General features: G+C 43.2%; 1 protein-coding gene across 1 annotated transcript; it reads left to right on the plus strand.

Moving 5' to 3' along the window:
- Positions 1–346: 346 nt before the first annotated feature.
- LOC101844703 (leukocyte immunoglobulin-like receptor subfamily B member 3) lies at positions 347–24,311 on the plus strand. The gene is made up of 23 exons (XM_040733838.1): positions 347–562; positions 728–763; positions 940–1,224; positions 1,367–1,672; positions 3,845–3,895; positions 4,034–4,158; positions 7,130–7,157; positions 13,829–13,864; positions 14,092–14,376; positions 14,520–14,831; positions 15,369–15,653; positions 15,794–16,096; positions 16,402–16,686; positions 16,823–17,125; positions 17,342–17,638; positions 17,878–18,180; positions 18,554–18,619; positions 19,736–19,855; positions 20,158–20,224; positions 20,302–20,339; positions 20,542–20,594; positions 23,702–23,857; positions 23,932–24,311. The coding sequence occupies exons 1-23, from the start codon at positions 529–531 to the stop codon at positions 24,040–24,042; spliced, it is 3,885 nt and encodes a 1,294-aa protein (XP_040589772.1). The 5' UTR covers positions 347–528; the 3' UTR covers positions 24,043–24,311.

A 24,311-nucleotide genomic window follows, 5' to 3' on the forward strand; every position in this document is an offset into this window, starting at 1 on the left:
AGCTTGCAATCAGGTGCTCAAAGGTTTGTGTCTTCCCTGTAGCACCAACCTTCTGGACATCTCCAGGGCTTGGCAGGTAATTGTCCAGGATGGACACCCCATGATGCTGTATGGATAGACAGGGTGAAAGGGTGGGGGAGGTCCAGTGAGGAGGCTCTGAGAAGGGATAATGTAAGCCTTCAACCAGACTTACGTGGGCGGGAACAGGAAAGGAAGCTTCCAGGCCTATTGGCTGCGATGTTCTGGTCCTCTGTGTGATGTGGATAAGGCAGTCGTAAATGAGATTGGGGTAGACATGTCTCTGTTAAAAAAGGCTAGAGAGTCTGGAGCCAACACAAGTATAGAACTGGGGGAAATGAGATCCAACTGCCTGGGAGGTTACTTCCCTTTCCTGCAGCACTGAAGAAATGGCCATCATGTGATGGGGAGTATTTGGCCTCCCAAGGCTACACCTTGTTTTGCTTGTCCATATGCCAGACACTCTGGCCCTGAGGATAAGCACTGTTGTAGCCTCTGGAAGGAGATGCCATGACTATCGCCTCCTTAGCCCTGCTCTATCTTGGTAAGATAAATTGTGGGAAGGATTACTGTGGTGTGTTGGTGGTGGGGAACATGCCTTATAGCTATACCCTGGGCCATTAGGCAACCCAAGTCATGCAGGAGCCTCTGTGGGAGGGGAGGTCTGCTCTGATTTCAGGGGCAAAACTGACACAGCATTCACTTCTAGGGCTGAGCCTGGTTCCCATGACTCATGTACCAGCAGGTGAGTGTGACTCAGGATCTTTCTTCTCCTGTAGACCAGGACCCAATGCTGGACAGGGTGGGAGAAGGAACAACAGGTGTGAAATACTTCTGTGTCATCCTCAGAGGTTCTTGGGGGCTGAGAGCTGAGACAAGAGCACCAAATGCCTTGCAATCTAGATGCTGATTTCCTTGCAGAAATTATTGTCAAGCCCACACTCAGAGCTCACCCAGGCTCTGTGATGACCAGGGGCATGCAGTTGACCATCGCATGTGAGGGGACCTCAATTGCCCAGGAATACTATCTCTATAAAGAGGGAAGTCCGGATCCCTGGCAAAGTCAGAGTCCCATGGAGCCTGGGAACAAGACCGAGTTCTTCTTTCCATCCGTCCATCAGAGCCATGCAGGCAGATATCGTTGTTACTATAAGAGCCATGTTGGCTGGTCAGAGCGCAGTGACTTTCTGGACTTGATGGTGACAGGTAGGTGGCAACATAGTGTCTCCATTCCAAGGTTCTGTTCTCAGGGGGGTATCCTCCCTCGAATATACTTTGCACATCCCAACTCTGGAGGGCAAATCCATAGCTGCTCTCTCGTTTAATGGGATGCCATCTTCTTTTCTAGGATTCTATGGAAAACCCAGTCTGTCAGCCCTTCCCAGCCCAGTGGTGAGGTCAGGAGGGAATGTGACCCTCCAGTGTGCCTCACAGATTGGATATGATGCATTTTCTCTGACTAAAGAAGAAGCAAAGAAGTTCTCTTGGACTCTAGACTCACAGTACATATACTCTAATAGCAGTTTCCGTGCACTGTTCTTTGTGGGTCCTGTGAGCTCCAGACAGAGGAGGACATTCAGATGCTATGGCTACTACTTGAGTAAATCCCAGGTGTGGTCAGAACCCAGTGACCCTTTAGAGCTCCTGGTCTCAGGTGAGGAAGCCCAGCTTGTGTATTGAAAGACACGACTTCTGATAAAGGTACCTAGGGTACCTAGGGGCCCAGGGCTCTCAAACCTATTGACACAGAGCATGAAGACGATAGGACCCATGGCACAGAAACTGAAAGAGGGCAGTGAGAGTGAAACGTGGAATGTCTAGAAGACATATGGGTCTTCATGCAACTCCAGTGTTCCTTTTGCTATTCAGGGATCAGCTCAATGATCTTGCATGTTATGTGCATTATATGTGATTTTATATACTTGTAAATTGAGATCCTAACAGGAGAGAAAACATGGTATTTATCTTTATGTTTTTCATTTATTTGGTTTCATATATTGATCTACATTTACACCCATCTTTTTGCAATCTTCTTGCACAAATAATTTTTTTCTGTAAAACAAATATATCTAAAATTGTGTGGTAGCATATAAACTAACGCATATACATGTATAATTCTATTTAGCTATGTTCACATGCATTTATAATTACATAAATGCATCTATAAAACTGCATGATTATACATATGTACATAACATATAAATTTAATTTGTTTTATGATTTCATATATGAGTATTGTATCTATACTAGCCTTTCTCATCCTCCTCTCACTCTTTCTACATTTTTTCAAGCACTATTAAATTTGCTCTCTGAATTTTAGTTATTATTGTCACACACACATACATACAGACTCATACACAAACACATATATGTATATTCTATAGCCTAGCTTGAGTTTTTTTTTGATTCTTCCATTTTCTTCCCTTGTCTCAAAACCATTTCATCTGAAGCCATCACAGATTCACCATATCATTTGTCTCCATTTCCTGTTGTCCACTAGTTGCTATCTGATCTTGTTATCTTGATCTGATCCTAGGATGTACAAGGGAGTCCAGGTGGTCATTATGTTGGTCTTCTTTGGGTAGCCATACTTTTGAACTTTCACGGGTATAGCTTCCCTGTCTTGTCTAGAAGTCTCTATTTTGTAGCAGATATCTTGTTCTTCTGGCTCTTCCATATATTTTCTGCCTGACTTCCTCAGTGTTCCCTATATTTTACATTTATGGTTTGTGTTACAGAAGTATCAATTTGAACTGGGCACCCAAACCCACTTATTTCTGTTTTGGTCAGCTGTAGATTTCTATAATCATGCTCATCTGTGGAAAAAGATGCTTCCTTGATGAGGGGACAGAGCTATACTTACCTGTGGGTATAAGAAAAGCACTTAGAATGAGGTTGGAAATCGCACTGGTTTAAGAACATGGCAGTATTGGTTTCTAATCTAGAGTCCTTAGCCTCTCCAGACATGGGTACAAGTAACATACTTTTACATGCTTATCATTGGGCTATTCTTTGATGATTTAGGTTACCTACTTACTAGAACATGTCTACATTTTTGGATATTGTGAGCATATCTCTTTAAAATTTTATTTATTTTTATTTTATTTACATTGGTATTCTCCCATGGGTGTCAGGTCCCCTGGAACTGGAGACACAGACAGCTGTGAGCTGCCATGTGGGTGCTGGGAATCAAACCTGGGTCCTCTGAAAGAGCAGTTAGTGCTCTCAATCACTGAGCCATCCCTCCAGGCCCGTGAGTGTATCTTTATGTCTTTTTTTTGTATTGTTTGCGTTGCTAACAATGTGATGATTAGAGGTGAGATGTTAAAAAGAAGCATCACAGGAACTGGGTGGGGTTAGTGTAGGGAAAGAACTCCAGTCTATAATTATTTTGTGCAACTGATATTCATGGGTCCCCAAGAAAAAGACTTTGTGGCTGGATCTTGAGTTCTTAGCCAGTGAATCAGTGCAAACCTATTTCCAGGGGAATAAACTTCTAGATTTCCAGACTGAGATGGGATCAGAGGAAGGTGCCTTTATTCTGAACTAGAAAACCATATTTATCCATATGAGCTCTCCGGAATACAATATATTACGTTCCAGAGAAGAGCTTTGGCCACAGGCTCTGAACTCAGAGCACAGTAAGATCAAAGAAATAAAGCAAAGGCCCAGGAGGAAACCTACTATAGCAGAAAAAAGGTTCATTCCAGGTCTTCATAATGTAATGATAATAATATGCATTTCTAGGATGTAAGAATATGAAATTGAACAAAAAGAATCCATTCTCTTGAGCATTTCACAAATCCATCATGTCTTTGTTTCACAGGAGTGCCTGAGACCACCACCCAACCACAAAATATGTCAGAATTCATGACAGGTGAGTATGGAAAATTCTGGTTTGGTCACAGAGACAGAAGGTCAAATTCTATGTAGAGGAGGGAGCTACTCAGAGTTGAAAACCAGTGATTGTATGGTGACTTTGGTTGGTCCTGACCTGTTTGTCCACAATTTCCAGCCTCACAGCCCCAGAATAACACAGTGGAGAACCTCATCAGGATTGGCATATCAGGTTTGACCCTCATAGTTCTTGGGATTTTGCTGTTTGAGGCTTGCCACGGCTGGGGAAGGACTCTGAATGCAGCCTAGAAGTGAAGAGAAGAGACAGCCACATGCCCTGCATTGTCACCACGTTTGAGAAATAAATCTGAGGATCTTTGGTGTGTTTTTACAAGAAAACTCAATGTTTAGTATTTTGAAACATTTGTGAGAAAATACCCAGGAGTCAAATGTGGTTTGTGTGTAAGAAAAGACCTAAATGTTCGTGTGGAGACTTCTTCCATCACCCTGTTAAGGATCTTCCCCTCTACCTTGCTGTGGACCCTTTAAGATTCTTCCTTCCTCTCTTTTTAGTCCATGATATCAGGAAACATGCTGTTCCATCAGTGAGGTTTGGGTCCTTATCTCTGTATCTTCTGATTTCCCAAGTCTCTTATCATACTTTCCTGTATTATAAATTGCCACATTCCCTATTTTGTAATATGAGCATCTGCTTTTTTTGTGGATTTTGTTGTTACTATGAACACAGGATTTAACTCAGTAACAACAACAGCAACAATTAATGAGCAGAATTCAAGTTTCACAATGCAAAAATAACTGAATATAAATGATGCCTCAAATTCTGTACTCTTAAACCCTTAGGAATTCACCATATACTTATTGTGAGATTTCTACTAATTTATAAAATCTTGCTGCCCAATGATTAAGGGAACTATCTCGGATGCTGTTGATACAATTTTGAAAATATGATTTTGTTAAATAACTCCTGGTTTGTGCCATTTGCTGATTGGTGTGTATAATCCTTTGTATATATACTTTGAAGTCTCATATTCTCCCTGTATACCAAAGTCAGTCAGCTCCATGATGGGAGTAATAAGGAACAGTAATAACAGCAGACATAGCAACTTTTGATCTTCATACCTAGCTCTCGGTGAGGAGGATGGACACCACCAGACTCTGATACATCTTTTCATTCTCACAATAAAAGATATTTGTTTAGTATTTAATGGATTATTGTAATATCTTAGATTCATGAAGAGGAGACCCTCGTCTTATGCATCCTAGTTGTTTTGTTAGGGTGAAGTGTGAACATTCCAGTTTTGTAAACCCCTGTTCTTGTTATTTGTTTGAAAACTGGAGTGTGGCCTTTGGTCTCTGAAGATGCAGAGCCCAGTGGAGATAAAATTGGGACACTGCCAGAAGAGATGGCAAACATGAAGACTTAAGACGACAAAGTCAGTACAAAGGTATGGAGAGCCTGGATAGACCTTAGACCTTCAACAGCCCTTTGTGGCTCCTGAAACTCTGAACATATTTCTGAGGTGTTTTATCTTGATTAAAGTGATTTGTCTGGAAAATGCCATTTTAACTGTGGTTGGGACTATTTTGGGGGAAAAGCAGGTACTTATGTGTATAAAATGAAAAACGCGAACTGAGAACCACTGTGTATTCATTCATGCTACTTTGCTCCTTGTATGTGGACATAATGTTTCTGGCTGCTTTCAGGTGCTGTTGCCTTGATTTCTCTTCCATGATCAACTGTAACCTGTAGCTGTGAGCTATAAAAACACTTTCTCCTTTAAGCTTCTCCCATTTCCCTGAGTATTTTATCATAGTTACAGAAAAAGTAGCAGGGAGAGGCCCTGTGATCCCCTCCTTCAGCAATGCTTGCATGTTGACAACTCAGGGTTATGCCTGTCTTATGTAGGTAACCGCACTTGCTGTAAGTACAATGTGACATTATATTCAGGAGGTGGTACCATTCTTCATTCCTCACTTTCTTCTTTCAGGCTACCTGGGCCATAAAGAGACAGATATAGATGTGCTGACTATGTCAGACACTCAGTGGTCACTTATTCTCTTTGCTTGGACAAGCTACTAGTTTGTACTATCAATTAACTATTACCAATTGCACGCAGAGATGTGTGACTTTCATTGAGACCACTGCAAATCTGTTCACATAAATACAGCTAAGGTAATTTGACACCATATGAATTTAGAAAAGTAAGAGTATAAGATTCCTCTGTAGGGTGTATAATGATTCCTGAATGGATATTTGATTGAGTATTGTAGTACCATGAATAGATACTCTCCTGTTGAACATACCTCATATAACATAAATAAGCAGTTAACTGTTCCTTTAACAGTCATGCCACTATGTCACAAGTAGGCAGATGGAGCCTTTCTGGTAGGTAATATAGGACATAGGATCCAGAGTTAGGTAGGACCATTGGTGACTTTTTTTCCTTAGAGGTCTATACAATGCATTCCAAGTTATGAAGCTAGTGAAAAGGAGGAAAACTTCAGCTCTTTTTCAGCTTTCTCCATATTACACAACAAAAGTTTATGATATCTTCCTCATTTGGGTCTAATTATTTAATAGGAAACCAACATTGATTTCAATATGCTGTATTGTTGAGATGTATGCTTCTGGGTCCTCCTTGTCTGACAACTCTGACTTTGAAATACATGATTCTAAACTACTGTTTAACAAACTGTTGCTTCTGGGCATTATCCATATTTTCAGGAAGTCTTTATTACAAATCTTTTATAATTCTATTTTAATTATAAAGTATCATGTTTCTATACAGCTTTTTCATTGACCCTTATTTTTCTTAACCCACTTTACTGACTTTCTTACTGTGAGGATTGAAACCCAGGTCTTAAAACTTCTCCATGTTATCACACTGTTATATTCATATGGTAATCTTGCAAGAAAGGGTATTAACATATTCCTACCATAGGGAAGGAGAAAGTTTATGATCTGCTTGAGGTTGAACAGTTTTGTGTTATCCCTTGTCTTAAATGGAAGCTAGTATGGATCACCCTAAGAAGGAGAATAAGGTAAGATCTTCTAGGTAAACTGAAGCTGAGGAGGGTATTACAGAGAGGGAATGTGGAAGAGAACACGATAGAATGGAATGGTTGAGTTGAGGGAGGGTTGGAATGCTAGAGCAAAGAGAGAAATATCTTTTTTTCCCATTTTTAATTTTTGATTTAATTTTACATTCCAACCACTGTGCTCCCTTCTACTCCCCTTATCTCTCCCCCCCAGGGCACTCCCAGTCCACTCTTCCTCACAGGTAAGGGCCCCCATGAAGACTCAACATAGTTTAGCACAATAGGTTGGGGCAGGGCCAGACCCCTCTCCCATGCATTAAGTCTGAGCATGGCATCCCACTATGGGGAGTGGGCTCCAAAAAGCTAGCTTGTGTAAGGGGATAACATCATGGTCCTACTGCCACTGAGCATGGCATCACACCCTAAGGAGTGGCATCCAATAAGCTAGCTCAATTATCAGGTTTTTATCATGGTCCACTGCCAGGGGACCCTCAACTAGTCCAAATTTCACAACTGTCTCCTACAAATAATGGGTAAAGTTTGGTCCCCTGGAGTCTCCATAGTTGTAGTTCTAGAGTTCATGAGTTTCCATAAGCTTGGTTCAACTGTCTCTGTAGATTTCTCCATCACAATCTTTTTTTTTTTTTCGAGACAGGGTTTCTCTGTAGCTTTGGAGGCTGTACTGGAACTCACTTTGTAGACCAGGCTGGCCTCGAACTCACAGAGATCCGCCTGCCTCTGCCTCCCGAGTGCTGGGATTAAAGGCGTGCGCCACCAACGCCCGGCCTCTCCATCACAATCTTGACCTCCCTTGCTCATGTATTCCCTCTTCCCTCTCTTCATCTGGATTCCCAGAGCTTTGCCTGGTTCTTGATTGTGGATCTCTGTGTCTGGTTCCATCAATTATTAGATGAGGACTCTACAATGATAGTTGTGGTATTCATCAATCTTATTATAGGGGTAGGCCAGTTCAGGCATCCTCTCTACTATTGCTAGGAATCTTAGCTGGGGTCCTCCTTGTAGACTCTTGAGAGTTACCCTAGGACCAGGTTTCTCCCTAAGCCTACAGTGGCTCTTTTTATTAAGACAGAAAGAGATTTCTTAACAGAGCCAGCCATTCTGGGGTTAGGGAGAAATGTGGTGCCAGGGAAATTCTCAGGAATCCACAAGCATGACCCCAGTTAAGACTCTTAGCAATAGTAGAGACGGTGCTGGAACTGACCTTCCCCTGTAATCAGATTAGTGAATGCTGTAATTTTCCTCATAGAACCTACATCCAGTAACTAATGGGTGCAGATGCAGTAATCCACAGCCCAGCACCAGGACAAATTCAGGGAATCCAGTTGAAGCAGGGAGAAAGGAATATATTAGCAAGGGAGGTCAAGTTCATTACAGGGTAACCCACAGAAAAAGCTGGCCTGGACATGTGGGAATTCATGACTGACATCTGTGGAGCCTCCTTGGGAATGAACCTGGGCCTCTGCATGTGGGAGAGAGTTGTGTAGCTTGGTCTACCTGAGGGGCCCCTAGCAGTGAGACCGGATCTTTCTCTGGATGTCTTACTCAGGCTTAATGCAAGGGGGAGGGGCTTGTTTCTGCCTTAACTTAATGTGCCATACTTTGTTGATTCCCCATGGAAGGTTTTACCTATGGAAGGAGTCGATGAGGGGTGGGTTGGGAGGGAGGTGAGGTGTGGGAGGGAAAACTGTGCCTGGAATATAAAATGAAATTGAACAAACAAAATTGGAAGCTAGTGACATTCCTCCAGCAAGCATCAGTGCCTGAAATGTTGAAACAGAATCTGCAGTGCCAGATGAGGAGCTGTGGTCAGGAGAGAAGGACTGAGGATGAAGAAATGGTGAAGTTTAGATGTGGAGCGATGATAAAGAGGGTCAGCCTTTTATCAAAATGAGGAAGTCAGAGGAACAAAATTACAGGAAACTAAAGTACAACTCAGGCCATAAGGGGGTAAGTTTCCTCCAATATCTCAGTTATGCCTTGTCAACATTTCCAGAAACTCCATTCTGTAGCCTTTGTCTTGTAATGTTCCTATTCACCTCTAGTCAACCCAGGAAGAGTCTGGTCTTCTTTAGCTCTTATTTCACGACTGTTACTTCTGTCATTAACTCAAAAAAATCTCTGTCCTGAGATGTTCTTGTTGCTGTACAAATGGAAGGAAGTAGCAAAAGCCATCCTGAGTGAGGTAACCCAGACCCAGAAAGACAAATGTGTGTGCACTCACTCAGAAATTGGATATTAGACATAGAGCAAAGGATAACCAGACTACCAGGCCACAACCCCAGAGAACCTAGGTAACAAAGAGGACCCTAAGAGAGACATACATGAAGGCAGAAAACAACACAATCTCCTGAGTAAATTGGGAGCATGGCAGACAGAGGTCAGGATGGAAAGGTAGAGGGTAGGAGGGAAAGTGTGTATGGGGAAATTATACAGCTCAATAAAAATGGCAAAAAAGAAGAGTAGAAACATGTACACAGTAAAACAAAGTAACCTTAAATTTGTATCAATTTACAAAAACCCATACCAAGGTAAAATATTAGAGGCTAATATTTGCTTTAAAGCATAAAAGTAGATTCAATAGTCTACCCTTTTATTCCATCATTTCCATATACCCCCTTTTTTCTCTTCAGAAAGAGATCCTTGAATCCAACTTCCCTTGCTTAGTTTCTTTCCTTATCATGAGTAGTAACAATTTGCAACCAATTGCCCAAATGATGACAAACATCCATAAACTGCTGAATGACCGAAAATCACCTAAACCAACTCTTAGAAATATGGGCATTGTGTTCTCCAGATTGCTTCCTGTTGTCTGGGGGTGATGGAATCTTTAGGGAAGCCTTAGAAAATTAACATCATAGGCAAGCTTGCGAGAGTTAGCTGTTGTCTAGCTTTGGTGTTACAGGAAAATGTAGAGCTTATCTAAAGTCTGTGAGGCTTCACCATCTGAGCTGGCAGCTGTGAAATTGTTCTGGATGCAGAATTTTGAGGAAACTGCAACAGAGGCAGTCTGGCCCTCTGAAAGACTGGACCACTTGAGCTATTTGTCTTTATTGGTATCTGGTTTTTGTTAGGAAAACACACAAACTTGAAACCCACCATGCAGCCCTGCACATGGTGCTGGCTGGCTCAAGCCAGCAGGCAATGGCCCCATCTACTCCATGTTTGGAAATTTTTAAAGCTTTCTCGGGTCCTGCATGGAAATACTTGCCCCCCCCATATTGGATGCCTTTTATAAGGAGTCTTTCCCTGGCCTGTCAGCCAGCTCCCAATAATGACACAGAGACTTTTATTAATTGTGAAAGCTTGGCCTATAGCTTAGGCTTGTTTCTTTCTGATTCTTATAGCTTAAATTAAACAATTTTTATTTATCTATGTTATGTCATTTGGATCAGTTACCTGTTTTATTCTGTATCTCAAAGTTGATTGGAATCTCTTGTAATCTCTCTGGCATGGTCTGAATTCTGAGGTTGTTCCTATGCTTTTTCTCTGTCCTTAGAAATCTAGTCTGTCTCTCCTATCTACCATGACAAAACCTCTTTTCCATTTTCCAGGTCTAGTTTCTTCTCTGTGTCTGGTATCTGCTGATGACTGACTTTTTTCCTCCCAGACTTCTCTCTCTGCCCAGATGTCCCACCTATACCTCTGGCCTAGATAATGACTATTCAGATTTTTATTGCAACAATCACAACAATCTTTTTCACACCATACAAATATCCCACAACAAATGTTATACCTACACCGGAGACAATATGCCTGTGGATAAAAGTAGGCATTACTGTATTTCAGTGTCACTGTTGTGATATGAGCTATTGCAGTACCCATTTGCAGATAGAGCACAGAGATACACTGCCACCGACTCTCTTGGAGCCCTGACTCTACCTCAGTCTCCATGGTAGATAAAGTCTCCCTGCAATGATCCTTCACAGGGTAGGTCTAGGAACTGAACAGTTTCAGCCTCTTTTCTTGAACAGGGAAGCATATGTGTTTTAGGAACTTTAAGTTTGGGGAAGTTTCACTTCTGTTTTTCAACTCATGACTTTGATGACATTTACAGTTTAACCATCTTCAAAACATAGGAGCAGAGAGGGGCCCTTTAACCATAACATTTACATGGCCAAAACCCTCTTGTATCCCTACTACATTATCAAACATTCTGAAAGTTGTTGAATGTCCAAATCACAAGCAACCCTGAACCCATAAGTACTATGAAAAATGACACTTACATTAGAAAATGATGCTGATATTATACAACCAGGATACTGCTGAGGCTCATAGCTGAGATGCCAACAACATTTAAGTTAGAATGGACATCTGTGATTGAACAAGCATTAAAAAATCAGCCTTCACCAAAACCAGGAGGATTCTGAACAATGAAATAGAAACCCAAATAAGAAAGAATGCTGATAGGCTGTTCCTATGGAAATCATGTATATTGCTAAGAAAATGGAAAGGAATCTAATGGAGATTTGTTAGAATATAATCAGATCAAGAGTCATGAGAATGCCACACTTCCTTTCACAATTTCCTGCAAGTCTCCTCTGTGTTTACCCAGGAGAACTGAAGGATAAGGTGGCCAGTGTGTCCCTTCTGGTCTGTATTCTCCCAACAACATCAATCTGCATCTTCTTTTGCTCTGGATCACTACTCTCCAGGCATGGCATGTCTCTTGTCCCATTGAAGTTTTGGTAGCTGCACAGAGGTGACCTGTATAACAGTGACCCTATTAGTATTCTTTCATGTTATAGATACTCCTAAAGCTACTCCTCTTCAATCAGAACTATAGAGAGTTAAAAGTTGCAGGCAAAGACTGTTTTCAGAGAAATAACCACTGAGAATTTTCCAATATTACTGAGCATAATGGAGCACACTCTTCTCAACAGTTGAGTGTGAGACTGGCTGGTGGATCTAGTCTGTTATGCATAGCAAGTTCTAGTACAGTCAGAGAAACATAGTGAGAGCCTGTCTCAGCAAACAAACAAAACCACTAAGACTCCCCAATATTGACAGCACACTTCTTAGGAACACTCCTATAATTCATTTGTTCCACAGCTTGATTTGTGTGGAATATTTGTTTCTGTCACTGTTTTCTCATGTGGCATGTGTAGGCATTGTTCTTGTATTCCTAGGTCAAGTTCACACAACATCCTCAAAGCATCTCCCAGGCAGGCCAGAAAACTGGCCATGAGTTTGGTCTGGCTGAAGGAGTAAAGGAGCATCAAGAAGAAGCTCTGAGAAGCTAGGGAAAAGGAGGACCCTAAGAGAGACATAGATTTTTCCCCCAGAGAAGGGGAAAGGAACAAGAGCTTCTGAACAAATTGGGAGCACAGGAGGGAGGGGAAAGTAGGTAGGAGAAAGAGGAGGGGGGAGGAGAACATGAGCGATAAGGAAGATGGCATCAGGGAAAGAATAAGAAAAGATATGTCTTAACAGAGGGAGCCATTGTATGTTTAAAGAGAAATCTGTCACTGGGGAAATGTCCAGAGATCCACTAAGAATCCAAGTAATAGTGGAGAGGCTCCCTTAAATGTCCTTCCCCTATAATCAGATTGATGACTCCCTTGAATGCCATCCTAGAGCCTTCATCCGGTGGGTCCTGGAAACAGAAATAGAGACCTACACCTGGGCACTGAGGTGAACTCCTGGAATCCAGATTTAGAGAGAGGAGTGATGAACAGAGCAGGTCGGGACCATGCTGGGGAAACCCATGGAGACAGCTGACCTGAGCAAGTGGGAGCTCATGGGTCCTAGTCTAACAGCTGGGGAAGCAGCATAGGACCGAACCAGGGCCCCCGAACCTGTGTGTCAGTTGGGAGGCTTGAGTAGTCCCTGTGCCATCTGGCAGTTGAACCAGTATTTATCCCTAGTGCAAGAATGGACTTTGGGAGCCCACACCCCATGAACAGATACTCTCTCAGCCTAGATACATGGGTGAGGGCCTAGGCCCTGCCCAAAATGATGTGACAGACTTTGATGATTCCCCATGGAAGGCTTCACCCTCCCTGGGTAGTAGATTGGGGTGGGATGGGGGTGTCAGTGGTGTGGGGTGTGGGAGGACAGGAGAAGAGGGAACCGAGATTGATATGTAAAATAAGATTGTTTCTAATACACACACACACACACACACACACACACACACACACATCTGGGGGAGAAAGATCAAGCTCCTCAGGGCTCTGCAAGAGCAGAGGTGGCTCAGGAAGTCACTAGGTTTATATTTTGGGTTAAGCCCTGGTATGTGGTGACTGGGAGCATTCATGCAATTGTAGAGGGATACAGTGGAGATGTTCCACAGGAAGAGATCACTGTCAGACTTGGGGTTGTGATACCAGAGCACTGGAAGCTGAGGGAAAAGAATGAGGAGTCTGATACTTGAATTTGCAATCCCAGAGCACAGTAAGCTCAGGGATAAGAGGGAGGAGTCTGAGACCTGCATGAAGTTTAAGAGGTTTGGTCTCAGACAAAAAAAAACAAAACCAAAGAACCACAGAGAGACAGAAGCCACACATTCTGGAGCCCAACCCATCACAGCACAGGGAAGAAGAGTCAGGCGCCTGGTTAGAGCAGTTCCTCTTCAGCAACTACTAATATGCCATCGTCATGACAGGAAGCAGAAATAAACCTGCAGAGGCCACACAGCTTGTGTCTGTGTGTTCGGAAAGGAGACCAATTATCTGAAAACGTGTGGTAACTGGAGATGTCATGACCCCTTTTCTCGAAGTCTTGCTGTATCTTGGTGAGATACCAAATGGGGATGGGGAATTCTTGTGTGAGAGAATCCACCTCACAATCATGATTTGGGGCACCAGGATTTCTCATCAGCTCCAGAAGGTACCAGGAAGTGGATGATATATTGATGTTTCAGTGCAAACACTCACAGGTAATTCTGTTGCAGGACTGAGTCTGGACATCAGGATCCCAGTGCTAGCAGGTGAGTGTCTTCCCAGTTGCCCCAGATTGGACAACCTTGATGGGGATCACAGGTAACTCATGAACAGAGCAGATGGAGAACAACATGTGAGGCCAGATGCTGGGGATGCCTGAATAATTCTGGGTCTGAGAGCTTGTATCTCAGAGGGATTTCTAGGGGGAGGTCTTGTGTCTCAGAATTTATGTCAGATGGGAAGATCTGTGGAACCAACTGCCAATTTCTTTCAGGGACCCTCTCTAAACCTACACTCAGGGCAGTGCCAAGTAATGTGGTGGCCACTGGAAGCCAGGTGACATTCTTATGTGAAGGACCCTCAGAGGCCAAGGAATATCATCTCTACAAAGAAGGAAGTGAGGATTACCTGATGCCAACAACCATTCTAAAAACTGAGAACAAGGCCACATTCTCTGTCTCATCAGTTCAATGGAATAATGCAGGGCAATATACGTGTGAATATAAAAGCTCCACCGGCACATCTGAACGCAGTGACAATCTGGAGCTGGTGGTGACAGGTGACAGAACCCTCCTTCAATCCCAGGATTTTCTTAAGGAAAGGAATATGTTCAAAGGGGGGAGTCTCCACTTCAAAATCTGAGAAGATGGGAACAATGATTCTCATGTAAGTCCACATAACCTGCTTCTTCTTCTTCCTTAGGACATCATTCCTACAACATCACCCTGTCAGCACTGCCCAATATGGTGGTGACCTCAGGTGATAATGTGACCCTTAAGTGTGTGTCAGAACGGGCATATGATGTGTTCATTCTAATGAAGGATGATGAGAAGTTCTCCAGGCATTTGCCCTCACAGAATATCCACCCTGAATACCTTGGCCCGTTTGGAGCCCTGTTCACAGTGGGTACTGTGAACCCCAGCCAGAGGTGGAGGTTCACATGCTATGGCTATTACTTGAGCACCCCCCAGTTGTGGTCAGTGCCCAGCAACCACCTAGAGCTCCTGGTTTCAGGTAAGGCAGTACAGGAGGTTCATTTGAGTGTGATTGCTACTGACACAGGATACCAGGAAAGGACCTGATGTGCTGCGCGTGATCAAGAGGCAGTACTTTTGACACCAGTTTCACCAAATGTGTGATAAATCTAGACTTGAGATACAAAAATCTGGGTGGATAATCACAGTGGTCCTAATGAGTTAAGGGAGAAATCAGGTCTTTATGTGCTGGTCTCAGGTGAGGAAATTTCAGGCACTTTGTGGAATCACATTCTCCCAGATGTGGGTTCCTAGTGTAAACCATGGTGTGTGGTGTGTCTGAAGATCCAAAGCTCCTGAGATAATTGACACAGCATACAGACTGTGGGAGTCAAGGCACAAAAAATGAGGGCAGGGCATAGGAACAGTGAAACCTGCAAGGGTCAGGAGACTGATGAGTCTTCTCATGGCATTTCTGTTCCTTTTTCTATTCAGTGTTAAAGTAAAAGAGCAGCAGCAAGTTTGACTTTTACTGTGAAACTGTTCAATGTCCCACTTCTCACCTACTTCCTTTCAGGGAAACTGAAAAAACCCACCTTGTGGGCTGAGCCAGGCTCTGTGATTGCTTCAGGGGATGCTGTGACCATCTTGTGTGAGTGGACAAAGGAAACCCAAATATATTTCCTCTACAAAGAAGGAAGCCCAGCCCCCTTGGATACTCAAACCCCGAAAGATCCTGGTAACAAGGCCATGTTCTCCATAGCATCCATGGAAAGGCATCATGCAGGGAAATACTGGTGTTACTCTTACAGATCTGCAGGGTGGTCAAAGCGTAGTGACCCACTAGAACTGGTGGTGACAGGTGAGAGAATAATTCTTCAATCCTAGGAATTTCCTTGAGGAAAGGAGTGTGCTCATCGTGGTGTCTCCTCCTCAGTTTACAGAAGAGGGGGCAATGTTTACTTTCTGTTTCCACTTAAAAGGCTTCCTCTTCTCTCCTAGGACTTTACTCCAGCAAACTGACTCTGTTAGTCTTTCCCAGTCCTGTGGTGGTCCCACGACAGAATGTCACCCTCAAGTGTGTGTCACAACAGGCGTATAACAGATTCATTCTAATGAAGGAAGATCAGAAATTCTCCAGTGCTGTGTCCTCAAAGAACATACACCATGGTCTTTCAGGAGCCACTTTCGAAGTGGGTCCTGTGACCACCAACCAGAGGTGGAGGTTTACGTGCCATGGCTATTATGTGAATAGCTCCCAGTTGTGGTCATTGCCCAGTAATGACCTAGAGCTCCTGGTCTGCGGTAAGGAAACTGCAGCCTTATCTTTGAATAGTGATACAGCAGACACAGGATCCCAGGAAAAGACCTGATGTATAATGGTTGATCAAGAGACTATACTATTGTCACCAGTTTCACCAAATGTGTGATAAATCTAGACTTGAGATACAAAAATCTGGGTGTATAATCACAGTGGACCTAATGAGTCAAGTGAGGTCTTTATGTGTGCTTCTGCTATTGCAAATCAACTTCAATGTCATTGGCAAATGTGACCCTTTATGTGCCACTGTCCTAAGACATGCTCTTATTTTTCTTCTGCATCTTTTCAGGGAACCTTCAGAAACCCAACATTTGGGCTCAGCCAGGTTCTGTGATCTCTTCAGGGAGTTCTGTTACCATCTGGTGTGAGGGTGTGCTAAAAGCCCTTACCTATGTGATACATAAAGAGGGAAGCCCAGAAACCAGCAACACAGAGACCCAAGTAGACCACAACAATAAAGCAAAATTCTCCATCCCATCTGTAACCAGCCTGAACGCAGGGCGATATAACTGTTACTCTTACAGCTCTGCTGGGTGGACAAAGCGTAGCGACACCCTGGAGCTGGTGGTGTCAGGTGAGAGGACACTACGTGCCACAGTCTTTGCCTGTGTCCTCAGGAAATAATCGCCCAAAGGTGTGCTTGAACAGCACACCTGCTGCAGACAATGTAGCCAATGTTTCTTTTAAAAGGCTGCCTCTTCATCTCCTAGGTGTCCATGATGGCAAACCTACTCTGTCAGCTTTACCTAGCCCTGTGGTGACTTCAGGTGGGAATGTGACCCTTCAGTGTCACTCATCCAAAGGATATAATGGGTTCATTTTGACTGGGACAGATATGAATTTCTCCATGTCCCAAAAGGCAGAGTTCATAAACAATGGTCACTTCCAGGCTCTGTTTCCCGAGATCTCTGTGACATACAGGAATAATGGGTCCTTCAGATGTTATGGATACTATACAAATACTCCATATGTGTGGTCAGAGTCCAGTAACCTGCTGGAGATACATATCTCAGGTGAGGAAGCCTCCTCTATCACTTAGCTCTTTGACATCAGAAACCTTTGTTATAAGTCATTCTGCCTCACAGAGGGTTAGATTCCATGTTGGATGAAGACAGCTCTTGACAGCTAAGGCCCATAGTGGGAAAAACCATGGCCCTCTAAGAATAGGATGGTATTTGGAATAGATTTCAAGAGCCAGCTGTATGACTCTCTTTGTATCTTCCTTCCAGGGATGTCATTGAAGCCCTACTTGATGACCCAACAAGGCACCATCTTGGAACCTGGAGAGAACCTTACCCTCAAGTGTTCCTCTGAGACAAATTATGATAGATATGCTCTGTACAAGGAGGGGGAAAGTGACCTTACACAAGTCTCTGTCCATCAGCCTCAGGCTGCACATTTTCATGCCAACTTCACCTTAGTCTCTGGGAATTATTCCGTTGGTGGTCGCTATAGGTGCCTTGGTGCACATAGCAACTCCCCTGAGTGGTCAGCCCCCAGTGACCCTCTGGACATCCTGATCACAGGTGAGGAATAGAGTGCATTCAGTTGGGACCCATCTTGGCACAGGCTCATCTGGGAGACAAGCTGGGATCCTTCATCAAGTTGTTGATGAGCGTCTCCAGGGTAGACTATGTCTAGAGACAAAAGAGCAAGAAGAGACAGTACAAGGGACTGTCTGTTTAAGTATAGAGACTAGGTTCTGATTGAGTGCCTCAGAGCAACAACTCTAGATCCTCACTCACTCATTATTTCTTTCCTTTAGGACACCTGCCTGTCAAACTTAATCTCTCAGTGCATCCAGGATCTACTGTGTCCCCAGGAGAGAATGTGACTCTACGGTGTCAATCATCAGTCCCAGTGGACACTTTCTTTCTATTCAAGGAAGGTGCAGCCACACCCTACATGCAGCAAAGATCACAGTCTCAAGATCCACAACATGAGGCAAAATTCTCCATGAGCACTGTGACCTCGGCCCTTGGTGGTTCCTATATCTGCTTTGGCTCTCAAAGCTCATCCCCTTTTTTGTTGTCACACTCCAGTGACCCTGTGGATATCATAGTCTCAGGTGAGGTGACCCAGGAGTTTGTGAGCTCAGAGGGTAACCCTGGATAATTGATCTAGGAAGTGACCTATGTAGAGTTTAAGAAGTAAACTATGATTTCTCAATTAATAGACATCATACCTTCTTTATTGGAATCTAGAAGATTCCAGGTAGGAAGCTGGGAGTTTCTGGAGGGGCTGCAGTGTAGCTAAGAGTCTGAGATGAGATGAGAAAATTTGTGCATCCTCCTACACATAATTCCTCCAACAATTTTTCTAGTTTCCTGGGTATTAAAATCCATTCTGATAGAGGTTTTATATATTTCTGTATATGGAGGATGCTTCTTCCTGAGTGTATGCAGATACTCTGTTCGCATTTGTCCTCATTCCTTTATCAGCTTGGATGGTGATCAAATCCTGGGTTTCAAGCAGAGGCTCCAGTATGTTTCCCAGAAGTTCAGAAGGTAGTCTGCAAGGAAAATACCCTGATAAAGTGTGATCTTGTTGATCTGTCCTATTGTGAATCACGTAAATTGATAGCAGATGTTAATTCCACAGATTTTCATCATCTAATGTGTCAGGTCATGAAAAGCAGCTCTTTATATCTGTTATGTCTGACTACAGAGGTCTAAGCATGAACTTTTGTGCAGGGTGTGTTCAGGGGTGATCAAGCTATTTATGTGGTTGGTATATTTTTGTCTGGAGTAGTCGACATGTACTAGCCCCTCTTTTGTGTGTTGCTCAGGTTCTGCATGTGTAAAATGGGAGAACCCTGGCACAGACATTACGTTCCTTTAAATGATGATATTATCTGTGTCACCTACTTACAGAGAAAGAGTCTAGATTCCTGTTCTGCAATGGTTCTGCTCCATCAACCTCTGTGTTGGTGACACTGTATAGGGTCATGGCACAGTGATATCGTGAGACATCAAGGATCCCTCCTTCCTGTTCATGAGGATTAGCTCCAGTGTAGGGAACATGGTAGGAGGCAAGACACCCTGGGTTCAATCCTCAGCCAAGCACCTTTCTTCTTGGTGTTTTGTATCAGGGAATATGACTGGAATTGATGATAGACGATCCCATGCTACAAGGCTATGAGAATCATAGGCAGTAAATATAAAGACCCAATATGGGGCATTGGCACAGTAGGTTTCCTATTTATTTATTTACTTGTTTATTTGTTTTTGTCTTATACAGTACATCCCAATTGCTACTTACCCTTCCTCCAGTCATTCAAGTCTCCCCAAACATATTCATTCTCCTCCAGAGTCAGGAGCCCAGTGTCATCACCCTTAATAAAGAATAGACATGCCACAACAGGATATTGTAAGATCAAGCACAAATTCTCATATCAAAGGCAGGGTGAGGCCACTACGTAGGAAGAATAATGTCTAAAAAGCAGGAAAATGTGTCAGCTACATCCTCACTACTACTTTCAGAAGTCCCTGAAAACAGCACACAAGAACCATAACATGGAGAAGACCTAGTGCAAACCCTCTCATAATCTATGATCATCTCTTCAGTCTCACACAAGCGGCTTTGTTCACTATTCCTTACTCATGATGTCACCTGTCTCCTAGGACTGGGAAGGCACCAAAATGCTGTGATCTGGGTCTCTGTGGCAGTCTTCTTTTTGCTCTTCCTTGTCCTCCTCTTCCTTTTCTTCAGATTGAGGCATCAGATGAAAGACAGGAAAGGAGGTGAGCATGTTATGGGGGTTCTGTGTTTCAGGGTGTAAGTGTTCTCTCTGTGTGCTCTGCAAGCAGGGGTTCATAGAATTAGCCCCAGTGATAGTTGAGACAGTGACACATCACTTTAGAAACACTTTGGCAGAATTTTAGCACAAAATGTGATTTGGAAATGTGTGGAATGTCCTGTGTTTTATGAATTTTCTACCTCATGGATGATTTCAATACACATGCAATGCATTGTTAATATCTTTTCTGAAGTTGCTAGTTAAGGTCTTCCATCCTCCTGGCTGAGTCTCCTTCCTCTCTTGCAGCCCATACAAAGACTGACTTGCAGCCTCCTGCAGATTCAGTAACCAGGCACAAAAGCCTCCAGAATAGGTAACTCATACTCAGAAACATAGATTATAGCTGCCTGACTTCCCTCACAGCCATTTGACACTTCATTGTTTCCCCAGCTCCAACCCAGCTCCTGCCATCCAGGAAGAAATCTTGTGTGAGAAGAAGTGGGCCCTGGAGGGATATTCCTGAGTTCAGAGCATCATGGGGTGGTGAAACATCTGGGATTCTGGACCCTCTCTATATACCCTTGTCCTCTCCATCTTCTCTTTCCCTATTTGTGATAGAGCAGGGGTCTGGGGAAGTGAATTGCCCTAACATTCTGGTCAGGGGATGTCCTGCATGTTTTGTCATGACAGATGCCACTGTGAAGGTGAAACGGGCTACAGACAGCATGGAGCTGGATGTTCTGGTGAGATTCTCACTTATCCACAATGCTAAGAACTTTTGATCCAGTACAACCCAGGAGCAATCTCTGTTCTCCCTTCTATCAGTCTATAGTATCGTTCACAGCTAAATCCTTGTTTCGAGAAGGACATATATTCTTTATGCTATACCCTCATTTTTCCTTGATTATTTTTGAGAACATAGCTCTTTCTGACTCCTCATTGTCTCTTGCTTCTAGAATGCTTCTTTTTTGGCTTCATTTTTTCTTTTCTTTTTTTTACTTATTCTTTTCTCATTATATGTATCAATCACAGATCTCAATCCCTTCATCCTCCTGCTGTCTCCACCTTCCCCCATCACACCCCACCCCACTGCTTGGAGAGGTTAAGGCTTCCCATGGGGAGTCCAAGGCCCTCCCCCATACCTATCTAGGTTGATCAAGGTTTAGATCCAAAGAGAATGGGTTCCAAAAAGCCAGTTCAAGTACTAGGGATACATTCTGGTCCCACCCCAGTGTCTTCACAGACTCCCCAAGCCACACAACTGCTACCCATATTCAGATGGCCCAGTCTGGACCCATGCAGGTCCCCTATCTGTCAGTCCAGAGCCAGTGATCTCCCATTTGCTGAGGTCATAGGTGCGTGTGAACTTCCCCCAAATAGTCTTGAACCCTCTGCTCATATTATCACTCCTCCCTCTCTTCAACTGGACTCTGGGAGCTTGGCACAGTGCTTAGCTGTGGATATCTACATCTGCCTCCATCAATTGCTGGATTTGGTTTTTGTGATGATAATTCAGGTAGTCATCACCCTGATTACAGGGGTAGGCCAGTTCAGGTACCTTCTTCGTTAATGCTTAGGTTCTTAGTTGGGGTCATCTTTTGTATTCCTTGTGAATCTCTAGTGCCAATTTTTCACTAGCACCATAATGACTCCCTCAATCAAGATATCTCTTTCCTTGCTATTGCTCTCCGTCCTTTCCCCAACTCTATCATTCAGTTCTGTCATGTTCTCCTCTCCTAACTCCCTCTCTACCTCTCATTTGCCTTCCCTTCTCCATTCCATTATACTCCCAATTATCTCAGGAGATCATGCCTATTTCTCCTTCCTAGGGTGACTCACATATGTCTCTGTTAGGGATGTACTTGATAACTAGCTTTTCTAGTGTCAAAGATATAGGCTGAGTATAAATTTCTTTATGTCTATTATCCACTTATGAGTGAGTACATACCATGTTTGTCTTTCTGGGTCTCTGTTACCTTACCCAGGATGGTTTTTTTCTAGTCCCATCCACGTGCCTACATATTTCATGATGTCATTGTTTATTTTCCTGCTGAATAGCACTTCATTGTCTAAACGTACAATATTTTCTTTATCCATTCTTTGGTTGAGGGGCATCTAAGTTGTTTCCAGGTTCTGGCTAGTACAATAATGCTTTGTTGAGCACATTGCTATTAATGTAATAGTGATATGACAGTGCATGCTTTGCATATTTTCCCAAGAGTGATATTTCTGGTTCTTGAGGTAGATTTATTTGCAATTTTCTGAGAAACTGCCAGACTAACATTCAAAGCAGCTGAACATGATTTCATTCCCACAAGCAGTGGAGATAGTTCCCCATTCTCCATATCTTCTCCAGCATAAGCTGTCATCAGCGTTTTTGATCGTAACCATTCTGATAGGTGTACTATGGTATCTCAGAGTCTTTTTGATTTCCATTTCCTGGATGGCTAAACATGTTGAGCAATTCCTTAAGAATCCTTTGAACAATTCAGATTCTTCTGTTGTCTAGATGCTTATTGGGACTCAGAAAACAATATGAGGGTAAAAAATTGTAGTTCAATGGCAAATTACTTACTTTAGCTTTATGAGGCCTTGGAGTTTAAGCTTTAGTTATAAATATTCAATGCCTTCTTCTATTTTTCCCCAACTCATTTTCTCTGATGAATTCAGACAGGCTCTCACAGCATCCATGGTGCTCTTTACTTGGGTAGGAATGTTGCCACTGAATACTGGGTGCCTCTCACAGCTTCACAATCACTCAGGCCTCAGGCATGTTCATTCTTGTTTTGCCTTTTTATATGGGCACTGGTAAAACTCAGACGCTCATGTTTGTATAGCAACAACTCTGGTATTTGACTCTTGTTCCCAGTTGCTGTATGTCCCTCTTAATCATGCTTCTGTGATGGCTGCACATACAGCATGAGACAGAACTCCTTACCAATCGTGACCATCTAATGTGAGAGGTGAAATGTAGATGAAGTCTAAGAGTGACCACTGCAAAGTATATAAGAGAAGGCAATTATAGGATGTTGGTTGACGTAATGTGACATACAGATGGTCATTGTGAATTTAAGTAAACTTGAAGGAACACTTCTGATGGGGTCCAGCTCCAGGAGTCCTCCCAAACAAAGGGATGAAGTACTGTACAACTCATGTTGATTAAGGGCATGATTGTTGAACCCAGAGAGCTAACTGTCCTGAGCTCCCAGGAGCTCAGAGAGTATAGCCAGTAGTTTGGGAACCTAAGCTGGACAGACCTGGGCCCTCTGCATATTTAGCTGTTTAACTTTGTTTTTTTTGTAAAGCTTCTAGTAGTGAGATCAGGAAATGTCTCTGGTGCTTAGCTGGCTTTCCCCTTTCTGAATGGATATGTGGGAGGATTGGATGGGAGAGTAGAATGGAGAATGTGGAAAGGGAAAAGGAGAAGAGGAAGGATAATCTGACTTTGTATGAAAATAAATGAAAATATTTTAATTGTATAATAAAAATAGAAAAAGGAAGCGTTGTTAGGTGAAGTTTCAGTAAATAGGTCCATAAAAGCCTGTAATGAATGTGCATATCTTGGAATGTTACATGGCAATTCCCAGTGTCCTGGTGGCAGAGAAATTCACTTTGTAAAGGATGTAAGCACTGGGGAGGAAGTCACTGTATCCTGATAATATGTCAGGAATGCTAAGCAGAAAGTGACAGGCACTCAAATTCCCTCTGAGATCCTAGAAGATCCCACAAGCCATGGTTTAGTTTCACATAAATATCTGAAATATCATTCTTACACACAATGGAAGGATGTGTCAATAGCATTCTTAGTAACCAGGATGACTCCATTTGTTTCATTGTGTTACTGCTTCAGAGCCAAAGTGAGGAAGACCACTCCCGTGATTTGTATGCCCAGGTGAAACCCTCCAGACGCAGAAGGGCAGACATGACCTCTTCTTCCCTCAAGAGAAAGGAACTACAGGCCTCAAATGACACCCAGAAAAAAGGACCCCAAGTGACAGATGAGCAGGTGGGTCATGTCCTCTCTAGTCCCCATGGACCCAGGGCCCAAGATCAACCTTCTTCCACATTTTCACACTCCAGGCTGATCCCTCTGATGAGCTCCATGATGTGACCTATGCCCAGCTGTGCATCATGACACCAAGACAGGGCCAGGTGGACGTCCCATCTTCCAGGTGGAAACATCCCCGCTGAGAACGCACTCTGGTATCTACCAGTCAGGGAGATCCAAATCTCTGTCTTCTGTGTGGGAGGGAGGACTCAAGAGTTTCAGTCTTAGGTGCACAGGTACTGTGCAGACATTTTCAGTCTGTAGGAGATTCTGAGAACTTTGAGGACTTACCTGATTCTAGAGTCAGAGATAAGTAATGGCTCTCAATTTTATAAATGGCTCAACTGCGTTGTCAATAAACAATGGATAAAATGAGGACAGATGAGAGAAATAAAAGTGGCATTTTTTGTCA

This window comes from Mesocricetus auratus, unplaced genomic scaffold (assembly GCF_017639785.1).
Source record: "Mesocricetus auratus isolate SY011 unplaced genomic scaffold, BCM_Maur_2.0 Super-Scaffold_100037, whole genome shotgun sequence".
Taxonomy (NCBI): Eukaryota; Metazoa; Chordata; class Mammalia; order Rodentia; family Cricetidae; genus Mesocricetus; species Mesocricetus auratus.

What these genes read in the sequence shown, in the direction of transcription:
- LOC101844703 (XM_040733838.1), top strand. Translation starts at nt 529, where the DNA reads ATGACTATCGCCTCCTTAGCCCTGCTCTATCTTG. An exon ending in CAGTCCACTCTTCCTCACAG is followed by an intron (nt 7,158 to 13,828) that starts GTAAGGGCCCCC and finishes ATTCTGTTGCAG; the next exon opens with GACTGAGTCTGGACATCAGG. An exon ending in CCTAGAGCTCCTGGTCTGCG is followed by an intron (nt 16,097 to 16,401) that starts GTAAGGAAACTG and finishes GCATCTTTTCAG; the next exon opens with GGAACCTTCAGAAACCCAAC.